Source organism: Strix uralensis, chromosome 1 (assembly GCF_047716275.1).
Source record: "Strix uralensis isolate ZFMK-TIS-50842 chromosome 1, bStrUra1, whole genome shotgun sequence".
In the NCBI taxonomy this organism is placed as follows: Eukaryota; Metazoa; Chordata; class Aves; order Strigiformes; family Strigidae; genus Strix; species Strix uralensis.
The window spans coordinates 147,630,780-147,643,382 of record NC_133972.1 but is presented as its reverse complement, the minus strand read 5'-3'; the positions used below and the strand labels follow the sequence as shown (position 1 = coordinate 147,643,382).

General features: G+C 38.9%; 1 protein-coding gene across 7 annotated transcripts in view; it reads left to right on the top strand.

Moving 5' to 3' along the window:
• Positions 1-12,603, top strand: part of RUNX1T1 (RUNX1 partner transcriptional co-repressor 1) — a 116,760-nt gene that overhangs the window by 72,081 nt on the left and 32,076 nt on the right. For all 7 annotated transcript variants that reach the window (XM_074884353.1, XM_074884334.1, XM_074884375.1 and 4 more), the window contains one exon: positions 5,304-5,485. In XM_074884353.1, the coding sequence (XP_074740454.1) occupies positions 5,304-5,485 (182 nt within the window). The remainder of the gene's footprint in view (positions 1-5,303; positions 5,486-12,603) is intronic.

The window sequence follows — 12,603 nt, the reverse complement described above, 5'->3', positions numbered from 1 at the left end:
TTGCTGAATTAAACTGAGTACGAAGTGAAAGACTCACGTCTTGTGTCTTCCATACATTTGAATTTGGAAGCAGCAGTGTTCATGTTTCTCATTAGTTATTCATCTGCACAGCAGAAAGGAAAGATTAAACGTGAAGGTAAAAATCTTCCTCATCTTTAGCCTAGTTCTTCAGCCCCCTAGGTAGATGCTCATGTGTGTCTGTGAAGGGAGCAGTCATTTAACACAGGTTCCCCTACCCCCAACCCTGATTTGAAATTTTAGCTTAAAAACCCAGGGTTCATTAGCTCAAAAACTTCTGCAAATATTCATAGTATCGCTGGCATGTAACTGATACTGTTAGAAGTGTAAAAAAAGTTGCACTTTTTGCACCCTGGAAAGAAGTGCAAATTCTATCGTTCCTCTGCAGAGCTACTAGTTTATATTCAGTGCTTCAGTTGATCTTAAGATACATATTAAAGCTGGTGCTGGCTGTGAGCCAGGGAAAGCTTTGCCAAAAGACATCTGCACGCAAGATGTCCAGCATGTGAGTCCGTTTTCCTAATTATCATTCAGGAATTTGTCTCTTTGAGACTGCACAACTCCATTTGTTTGCTTGGTTAAATATCACCAGTCTTCCTGATGGAAGAAACAAGTTTGTTTTCAAAAGCGAAGGATACACGTGTATGTCGGTCTTGCAGAAAAAGCCTGTGTGCAACTGTTTGCTGCACACAGACAAATACCAGGACAAGTCATACAATCTTTTTTTTTCCTCCTGTTTTGAGATGTTTATTGAAAAGGAGTGTGCACTGTGTGTGTTCATAACGAGTTTAAATGAGGGTGGCTTTAATGAGATTATTTATGTGAAGGGTTTACTGCTGTGGGTTTTTCCCTGTCTTCCTTTTTCTATCCTTCTCCACTCAAAAGAAAGTTCCTCCACATCCTTTAGAGACCCCTGAGGAGCCTGTGATATTTGTTGTAACCCTTTCCCACCACCCACTGCTTTAACTCATTCTTCCCTAAGGCGCCATACTGCAGTCGCCATGGCAGGACAAAGACCAGATGGTCTCGCAAGGACTCTGTGGCGTTACATGCTCTTTTTGTCTTGGCATTGGTAGCGTATGGTTGTTATTTGAGCCCGATTCTGCCATTTTTCAACTTGTTCAGCTTAGTAAGTATGGGTAGATGCAAAATGAAAAGATTACTTGTTTTTGCACCCCTGGATAAGTAGTGGTTTTCTGATGACAAGAGGGGTGAAGGACACGTGCTCATACATGGCTGAATGCTCAAAGGCAATAGTTAGGTACTTCAGTATTTTTAAGGACATGTATTCCCACAGCCAAACTGCTTACTGACTCTGTGGCAGGAAAAAAACCAAGCTGTCTGCTGAGCAGGGACCAGATGGAAGGCTTTCTGTATTTCTTTCCGGAGCACCCAGCAAATACATGTAATTTTTATATACGTATTTATTGTAGACCAAAGCAATCTGGGACCAAATTTAGCAAAGATGCTTTTTTGCCTTCAAGACTGTGCTAACATGGCAATACCGCTTCCCAGGACCAGAGCTAGGATCTCTGCTGTGCTCCACAGCATTACCGTGGCAAGGGAGAGACTCTTGGGCTCTTCAGTTCCTTCTGTCCCAAAGACTTGTTGTGAAGCCAGACCTCCCAACTTTGCCTCTGATCTGTTACCTGATCATATGCAAGTCACTCAAACCTTCTTGAAACCTTCCCATGCTGTATATCCTGTCTGGTTTAGATCCACTACAGATTGCTAGGTCTACCAAACACTACGTTGCAGTCAGAAGCCAATATTGGCGCTTCTGTAATAAAAATTCTGGGAAAGGAGCTTCTCTTCACCATGTGTTTGTACAGTGCCTTACGCCAGGGAGCACTGATCTATTACAGATAATAAATAGTCATCGAATTGCTTATCTTTCTACAAATTCTGGTTCAGAGGAAGATAAGATCATTCACCTGCAGAAACCTTCATTGGCTGGAAGCCTTCTTGTGCACATTTTCTGTATTATTATCAAGCAGGATTTAGTCTATTAAATTTAAGTGGTACATGGTGTACATGTTCAGCACTGCCAACACTGTTTTTCAGTAGATGTGCTGTGCATATTTGAGCATCAGTATCAATATATGATTTGATGATTTTGAGTTACTCAGACTCTCTGAACAAAAATTTGTCTCAATTTTTTTTCTTAAATATGTCTGTAAATAGCTAAACTTGCGATTATAAAAACTTGCATCAAAGTATAGTTGTACTATATTCTAATGAAGCCTTTTTAATTTAAATTATGATACTGAAATATTTCTGTTGCTAAAGCTTCAAAGAAAATAGGAACATCCAGCAATGGAAAATATTAACTAATTACCTGGAGTGAGCACTGAAATGATAAAACAGCCTTTTGGAGCTGTAGTTTCTTTTGCAGGTGCAGAGATAATGTTTCCTTTTCTGGTTAGAACAGTTCATTTCAAAGTGGAAAACAGGTCTGACAGCTGGGTAAAAAAACATGTTCTCCTATTCCTATCTGTGATTATAAAGCTGATGGAGGAGGCTAAGACACTACCTAAATCTTGAAGGATATAAGGTCCAGTCCAAAACAAGAGTAGGAGCATATTCCAGACACTGAAGTGCAATATTTTAGGGGACTGTAAGCTAGTAATACCACGTTTCTTTGCAGTCATATATATATAACATATATATCTGGCTTCTGGTTGAGAACTGGTTTGTACCTCTCACATGTAGAGGTATAGAAGTCTGTCTGCAGGCCCCAGCAGTGATGCTGGGAGAAATGTGCTACTGCACGTTGACAGAACTGCTTCTGCTGTCAGAGCTGAACCTCTGCATAAGTCTTTGTGTCCAAGGCCATTTTGGTTTCAGAGTCTGTATGAGTATGCTTGAATTGCCTTAGGAGCCCGATCTCTTCCTGCTCACAGTAGGGAGAATGTCAGTTCTTCATTCTGTATCCAGCTTCCTAAAAACTAGTTGTTGTGTTTTCAGGTCACCAGAAGCAGTCTGTACACTTGACCTAGCCATAGAAAGGTCCTGATTCTTCCAATAAACCAATTACTTTTTGCTACATGGTTTGATAAAGATTGTTTATAATAATGTCTTGAGCATATTGAAAGTACTTGTGTTGAACTAAAAGTTTACAAATTCTGCTTTTCTTCAATTTGAGTTTAAGTATTTGTCCAAATGTTGCTTGATGCCATTATAAACCCAAATTACAAGGCATAGTTTTCTATAGTTTTCTATAATAACTTCTATAATAACTTTCTATAATAACTTCTAAAAAATTAAGAAGCTGTGTAGAGCCATGTTTAATACATACATTAAAAGTTAAACATGTCTGTTCTGTGCACAAAAAAAAAGTTCAATCCATTTAAAATAAAAGAGAACTTTAACAGTAAATCTTCATGTTTATGGTTAAAAAGCAAGAATGAACATTTCTTTAGGAGAAGGAAAACAAATAAAATAAATCAAGGTTTTTGCTAGCCAGTTCAAAATTTGGTTGTCTCCAGGAGTTAGGAGTGCCCATGTATGAAATAGGTCCCTTTTGTTTGTGATAATGGATAAGGAACGCTAATGTGTTGGTTTTGCCTTGATTTCTCAACTGCAAAGTGGGGACTTCACGTATCTACCTCATAGGCATGCTGAGATGTGATGATACATCTTCCAAGTATTCACCACTGTTAAAATCCTAGGTCTGATCCTATTATTTTCTCCAGATATTTATTTTTAAATATATGTAGACGTCAATCTTTTTCTGCCACATGAGGCAGTTTAGGTAGTTGCGTGTCTTGATTTTGATTCTGTGTGAGCTTTTAAAATATAACAGTGAAATTAAAACAAGTCCATTCAGTATCTCTCTGTTATGTGGTATCCCCAGACAAAAATGTGACAGATAATAACCAAAAGAAGATATTTATCTGGTAATTTCACAAAATATTTGTGTTCTGTGGAGGTTTGAAAAGACTTCATGTTCCACAACTGGCTCTCTTCCCAACCTAAGTGATAGCAATTGCTGGGCTTTTTTTTGCTGTTGAAAGGTTCATATGTACTGACCCAATTCTGGCATTTTTTGTTGCACAGTGGGTCTACTCTTATGGTACAGCAACAGGTGCAGGAGCATTTGCGATTGTTAGAATGCTAGCAAAGTAATTGACTGAGATCCTGTGCCCAGACATCATCCAGAACATCTGCTTTTTGTGCTTGGTTCCCTGCACATTAGTTTCAGAACTCTTTTGATTTAAGAAATATTCTTCTGTTAAAAAAAAAAAAAATTTTTTTCCCTGTGGGAGTTATTTCAAAAGCAAAGAGGACCATTGGAGTTCTTTGTCTTATCTCTAGTTACTAAAGGTCATGAAATTAATCCAGTACTAGAAAATCCCGAGGCAACAAGTCACTGTGCACTAGTCATGGAGCAAGAGAGGTCAGAGCACATCACGTTATGGCACAGATAAGTAGGTAAGAAATGACTGAACTATCTTAGTATCGAGGTATGCATGTGCTGCAAAGAAAGGAAGATGTTTCACAGGGTGTGTAACTATCTCTGCCAGGGGGAAGGACATACAGTTCCACCTTGGTCCCAAATCTGGCAAAAAGTATGACTAAGCATGACCCCAGTAGATGGACAAAATGTTGCACCCATAGATCAATGAGCATTTTCAGTTATCTTTGAGTCCTGGTACTCTCCAGCCCACAATCCCAGTCCCAGTGGGGCTCTGAGAGGAGGGTTAAAAATACTTCCAAGCTACATCTGGCTAGGAGGGGGGTCATCGCCCTCCAGGTGATTAATAGAAGCTCTGGTACGTGAGATTTTGTTGTAATCTTTATCTTGATGTGTAACTGCAAGTGTAATGGGAAAGCTGAGGGCAATCCTGTTCTCCTTGATTTCTAAGTACTAACTGCAGTCTTAATGGGAAACAAATATTGAAGAAAGTTTGTCACTTGTTGAAAACTGCTGCTCTATAGGAACTCAGGTTTTGGATAGTAAGAAAGGCAATGAAGTTGACCAGGGCAGTGCTTTTTCCGCTTTTAAAGATGTGGAACTCGGACCTGGTTTTCTCCAAGCGTTTACAGTTTTCTCTTCAGTTTTTAGTAAACTCCCATCCTTCATGCATACTTACCACAGCCATGACCTGACACCATAAGAAGGCAGCCTGCTTTCAGGCAGCTAACCACAACAAACCTAATTGAGGATGCTTGGAACAGGTTCATCTCAGAGCAGGCTTTCCTTTGATTTTCTGATTTTTCTGCTACATCTCTGTTGAAACTGCCAGCAAGCCACCTTCTTAACGTGTGCAACGCTCTTGCAGGCCAATCTGCCCCTGCTGCAGCGGGAGCTGCTGCACTGTGCAAGGCTAGCCAAGCAGAACCCAGCCCAGTACCTCGCCCAGCACGAACAGCTGCTTCTGGATGCCAGCACCACCTCACCTGTTGACTCCTCAGAGCTGCTTCTCGATGTGAACGAAAACGGGAAGAGGCGAACTCCAGACAGGTGAGCACCGCCATGCCTTTCACATCCTGCTCAGAACATCATGTGGGTTGAATGTGCTGTGCTCCACTAGTGAGTGGGGAGCATGTGGGTGGGTGTCTGGGGGAGCTGGGATGGTGTTGCCTGGGTGCTGGTCCTGCCTTCATTACTGCTGTGCAATAGCCAAATTACCCTTGTGTGTGTGTGTGTGTGTATGGAATCATAGAATGGTTTGGGTTGGAAGGGACCTTTCAAGGTCATCTAGTCCAACCTCCCCTGCAGTAAGCAGGGACTTCATCAATTAGATCAGGTTGTTCAGAGCCCTGTCCATCCTGACCTTGAATGTTTCCAAGGATGGGGCGTCCACCACCTCTCTGGGCAACCTGTTCATGTTTCACCACTCTCATTGTAAAAAATTTCTTCCTTATATCAAGTCTAAATCTACTCTTTTTCCATTTAAAACCATTACCCCATGTCCTATTCCAACAGGCCCTGCTTATCCATGTATACATACACATATATATATCTACATATACATGTACAGATACGTCCCTGTGTATATAAATGTAATACATGCACACACCGATTCAGGCAGCAAAATTGCCCAAGGACCCACTGTGATCATATCCACATAGAAGTAATACTGGCCAGCCAGTAACCCTACTGTTTGGTGCATAGGTTTTCTGTGCAGCATAAAGTGGTGAGCAGCAGATCACTGCAGCTCCATATGCAAGTCCTTTGTATTTGAGGTTTTGTTGGACTAAACAGTAAATATGGGGAAAGTGGCTCGGCACTTGGACTAGGAAGTACAAGGCAAGCTCCAGAGTGCAGTCAGGGCTTTGACTCCTTCTGCTGTGCCATGTTTCTATATCCATATATGCAATATGCATAAGGATATTTCTTCCAAACAGGAGAAATGTTCGCTGAAATCTGTTTTGTTGAGGAGCTGAGAAAGAGTCCATGCAGAAACAGGGCGAACGAGTGCATGTGTGTGAAGCACAGTAGTTTTAGGGATATGGAACAGTTTTTCTTATTTGAATGAAGTTCTTTGTTCAGTGTTATAAGAAAAAGACTCTTGTGGTTATCTATTTTTAACTGTCTTCCCATGATAGTGTTAGAAATACAGCTAGCGTATACATTTTACCATTGGGAGGCCCAAATATTGTTTTTTTCTAAGTTATGTTTGCCATGGATTTTATAGTGTGGAAAACTTCTATAACGCTGTTCTGCCAAATGCCGCTACCTGCATACCCAAGGCATGGCAAGTGCCCCAGTTATCTTTTAAATGAAAAAAGTGAAGATTTGCAAAGTCAAGAAGGCTTGCAAGTTTGTATAGTTAACATTTTGTGTAGGTGCAGACAGAGATAGCACAAGAACAAAGAGAAAACAAAGTCTGAAAGCTCATAGTAAAAGTTTAAGCTTCTTATAGCCAAAAGCGAACAGTAAGTATTAAAGTATCATAGCCATTATATAGATGAAAATGTGAAGGTATTTGAAATTAGTTTGTTTTAGATTGTGTTTCAGGGAAATCACTGTGGACCAGCAAGAAAATGAAGACACCAGCACAGAAGCTTTTTTCTGTGTACTCTCTTTTTCACCACTTTTCCCTGACAACTAGGACAAACAAAAACAGCTATCAGTGTTAACGCAAACCTGCTAACTGCATCCCAGAAAGATGATTAATTTTCAGACATTTTCCATGTAGTCTCTTGCTCTGTGCAAAGAGATAACATTTCCAAAGCTGAAATTTAGCTCCCTGGGGCAGTTCTTCTGCATATCCTCAGTTTTTGCAGAGTAGTGGACCAAAATGTCTGTTAAAAAGGCCTCTTAAAATCTTGTGCATCTTATGAATAACTTAAATATCAGCATGCTGTAGTTCAGTGTCAGTAGCAGACACGGTGTCTTTCCTACAAGTAGGTAGACACACATTAAATTATCTCAGCAGCCCATGAGGTCTTGCTTGACAGAGAATACAGAGGAGAAGAGGGATGTGCCTTCCTCACAGCCCTAGCTCGTTTTTTTTTTCAGTTAATAGAGAGCAGTATTACTTGCTTCTCCCATAAGGCCACAAAGGAAAAATGGGCAGTAAAAGATTTCCTTTTGTTTTCTTCCTTAGCATTCTGGAATAATACTCCCCCTACTTCAGAGTCAGTTTGACAGTGTTGAATTTCGGTTATTTTGTAATAAGTACGGTCTCACCTATGGTACCTTCAGTCCTGGTTGCGTGGGAGGGGATGGGTGGTACACCTTAGTGCAGTACAAGAACTTAGTAATGAAAAGACCCCATATTAGTTTTATAGCAAAAAGGACATAGGAGTAGCCCATAAAGGGACCAGCAGATCAAAAGAATATTGGATTTTAAAGTCAGTCTTCATCCTTTAAATAAAACTGAGGCCAAGACCTAGAGAGATTTAAGTCTGGTTTATCGATTTTGTTCTCAGTGTTTCTTTTTAGTTAAAATACATAGGTGCTCTTGAAACTTGGAAGGTCTCTACTCTCGAGCAAGTGCCTTTGGCTTCACAACTAAAGCCTCTTAGGTTCTGTCTAGCTCGGGTAGCCTTCAGTTCCTGTCCAGGTAGTAATGGAGCTTTTGGGCTGAGGGGTAGACAGTTTAACTTCCAAGTTGTGGGTAAGACCCTGCATTTGAATTCCCAGGGTCCAGGGAGGGGCTGTAATGCAGGGTGTCCCACCGCTCTGCACGCTCCGAGGTTTAAAAAGCTATCAATTGGAAGCCTCTGTTGATCGCTGCTTGAAATTAGACTCCTTAGTCCTAGGGAAGTGGCATTTCAGAAAAACCCATCCTTTCTTTTTTGACCCTGGGATTCTTTGCTGTCATGAGAGACATGAAAAGAGAATGCTCAGCTGGAATGGTGCCTTGAGCTTAAAAAATAATTGGTTTTTGCAGTATTGAACAACGCTGTCACTGGTTAGTCACACCTACTTTTCCGTTGACTATGATTAAAGCTATACAGAAAAAAATAAACTCATACACTATTTTTGGCTGAACCAAGTTCAGTGGAGTTGTCTCATGCACTCAGGAACATTCGTACTGCAGGTTTAGTAAAAAGAACAAGATCCTGTTGGAAAGATTCTTAAATTTACTGAATAGGAGTTTGCATACCTTTTAATTAGGATTATATAAGTAAATCAACCACAAAAAAACTGTCTTCAGAGTCAGAGCATGCCTAGACTGAGTACTGAATCCAAATACTTGTCTGACTTTATATTCATTACACTATTAATTATGTCAATTGTTTACAGAGGAGTAGGAGGAAACATCTGGAAATATATATATATACACACACACACACCTTTTGTTTAGATATCTTAAGTAGTTTTCAAATATACTAATAAAAATACAGTGGAAAATATGAGGCATCCTTTAAGAAGAGGATTTGCCGTGGCTCTGTTGCTAGAATATGGAAAAAAATTACTAAAAGGCAGCATACTTTCAGGGGAACTAAATGCAGTTGGAATAATTTTTGTTTGGAGATATGTCTCTCAATAAAGTAAATTGTGGTATCTTTTTCGCTTCCCAAGGGATATGATATATATATACACACACACATTGTATATAATGTGTATGTAATATATCTCTCTCATATATAGATGTGTGTGTATGTATGTGATACATACACATATATATTAGAAATATATATACACACATTTTTCCATATTTACATTCTTCTTTTGGGCATGGGTAACTGCACACCGTTGATTCCAGTAGAAGTAAAATACAGTAAGGGATTAGGCAAAGGAAGTGGAATGTGTGTGTTGCACATAACCACCTCCACCCTGTGATTTTTTGTTAAAGAAAATCTACATACAGTAATTTTTTTCTGCTTATAATTTCAGACCCTTTTTTGCATATGCATTTTCCAGTTCTGGTTATTTATCTGCATATCCAAGTCTACTGTATGTGAGGTTTTATAGAGCAATCTGACAGCAGAGCTTCGTGTTTTACTGAATGTTTTCTTGGTGCATATGGTCTGACACGGATGAGCAGCCACGGTGAGATTTTGGAGTATATTAAACTAGCTCATTAAAAAGATCAATCTGTTTCTGTAATAACACTGGGAACCATCAGTCACTGCAAGAGAGAAAAACTGACACCTGAGGAGACAACACATTTTGGTAATTTGTTCATGACATGTCATGAACAAAGTGTTCACTATATTTTGTTTACAACTTTTGGAGTTTATATTCTACTGTAGTAAAGCAAAGGAACTTGGACCAATGTGAGTATTTATTTCGGTGAATGAATGCTTCGTTATAAATAACATTATTTTAAATACATTAACCACAAAAGACTTTTTGCTAATTAGTCACCCTTTGAGTTTGCTGGGAAGGGTTCTATGTGGCACATGAGTGTGTCATATACTGACTCTACATTTATGACAGCTGCCTACAAAGTGGATACAGGATAGTAAGAAAATCTGTTAGAATAGCTCTGAGTGAGAAGAAAACAAAAGTGGCCATGATTGTTGTGACTTTAGAAAGTGCTGCTGTGCTTGCTCTACCCTTGGCACCCCTGACAGGGAATTCGTGTCAAAGGCACCTGGGTACAGAGACTGACCTTGATAATTCTGTTAGTTAAATCTTCTTATTTGAGGAAGCTCCTTCACATCTCAATAAGTTGAAGAATGCTTACAGCTCTTATAGCTATGCTCCTTGTAAACCACATGTAATTATGAAGAATTTAAAATGGTTTATCTTAATATGAACTGTTAGCAAGGCAATATTAATCTTTTCTGTAACACAGTATTACTAAAAAAAAAAAAAAAAAGTATTTTATTCCAGCAAAGCATTATCACTTGTTTGGTCATCGACTTTATTGGTGGAAGCCCAGTTTAAATCAAAGCATCTTGCACAAATAGCAGATGAATAGCTTTGCCTCCTTCTTGCAAGCTGACTTCAGTGTTCTTTGAAATTGGTATAATACTCTTGATCAGATGAAACATAATTTTCTAGCCAAGGCAGTTTTGCATGGTCAGATTTCCTACCCAGGAAATATCCATAAATTGCAATAATTTAAAACTGAAATGATAACTTAGAAACAGCATAAAGTCTGTTAAATTGGTACAGACTAATGATCTATTCTCCTATCTTTATTTAATCTGAGTAAATCATGACTCCAGGTAAAATGACCCTTGCATGTTTATAGCTGAAGGACCCCATCTTTATCATATTGTCAATTTTCAAAAAAAACAGTGCTGATTTATGTGTACATCAAGGAAAATGTGACCAACAAGAGCAAGAAAAAGAAAAACAAGAAAATGTGTCAGTTAGGCTTTCTACACATTCAGTGTTATTTCCTCTCTACAGGTTGTTGCTGCTTTGCAAATTCAGATGAATCAGATATCAGATTAAAATTGTGGTGGTTTTGGATTTGGAACTAGTACTCACATGGGTCTGCCAGTTACTGTGAAACCAGAATGCTTCCTCAGGCACCTGGGGAAATGCTGCTTTCCCAGGGGGGTGAGACCTGGAAGAATATGTAGGACTGAGATCAGAAGCAGAATACTGGGTTCAGTTCAGAGCATCTGAGTTATGGCACTCTTCATTATTTTGCCTTTTATCACTATAGTCAGTATATTCAGGTATAAATTTGCTAGTGATTGCTGTTCTGATGAGACTTTGAAAGTTGTTACCTTTTTATATATTTTATATGGTCAGAAACACAAAATAAGCTTATGTACAGTCCCATTCTGGTATTCTGCTAAATTGTTTATTTGGTCAGTGCAGAAAATATAACAATAAATTGTACAATTCAGGTTTTAAGACACAGAAAAGACCCGACAGCTGTTACTCAGCATAATAGCAAAAATAAGAATTTAATTTCAGTAAATGTGTTTTCAATGGTAATGTTAATTTCTGTGTTAGTTAAACTCAGGGCTCTAGAAGAAAACGGATATGCTGGTGTGTTGTCCAAGCTAATGCAGTGCATTCCGGTTAAGGTAATTAAGTACAAAGCATTCCTAAAAAAACCCCTGCAAAAGTACCTGTGCAGTAAGGTGCAAATATGTACACTTGTATGTAAACAGGATTTTTAAAATCTGATTATAGTGCAGAAAAGAAAAACTGGATTCCTACATGTCACAATTTTCTGGTTTGCTTTTCCTACACTGGTCAAAAAAAAAAGTCAATGAAGTTATTTAATGATTTACAGTTTCTGATTTTTTTCCCCATCTTAGCTAGAGATCATTCTAACTGCAACACTAATGAACTTTGGCAAATGAATAGCTTGGCTTGTACATACAGGAAAGTCTGGTTTTTGCTTGCATAGTATTTTTACAATTGAAAGACCTGAACATTGAGCTTGAGTAGACGTGTGCAAAGAAAACATGCAGCAGTAAACTAAATACAAAACTTGTCTTGGAGAGCTCTCAAAAAGATCACTGCTCATTGGGAGTTATTGCAAGCAGTTCCATTGTGCCAAAAGTCATTAAAAATATATGGTGGTCCTCAGGTTTTCCTGATGAGGAGTTTTCACAGCCATTCTGCGTTTGCTTTGGAACAAGGTACATACTCCACTTCAACAAATATGTCTTTTATATCTCTGCCCAAAATTAGAACAGCTGTCCTGCTGTATTGGTGAAAGATTCTCTCCTCTTTGCCAAGTTAAGGTATAATAAAATATGTATATCTGCAGCTTCTCTGGCATTAGTGACTGTGGTGAGGTCCCTGGAAAATACCTTTACTTCTTCTGAAAACAGCGCAACCCATCTTTTAATTTCCTGCTGGTAATTGCAAGATCTTACTTTGATCCTCTCTCCCAGTGGATATTGGCAAAGATTTGGTTTCATCCTTCCTCTCATTGACTTTTAAGAGGCCTGTTGAGGGGCAACAATTAATACATTGAGTGTTTCTCCACACAGTCTCTTGAGGTTGGTTGGCTTGTGGGGGAGGGTTTGTTGAAGGGTAGTTGGTTTTAACAGCAAGCAAACAAGAGAAAAATAGATCAAATTTACCTTCCTGACAAAGTGACAAAAAATTGTGTTATTATTAGGAGGATAGATTATGCCATCTGTAAATCATGGAGGAGAAAGTTCTCTTTAAAAAAGGCGGGAATATATCAGCTGTTTAGTAAAAGTTTTTGAAGGGAGGGATGCAACCTCAGCAGTGTGGTATTTATATCTAAT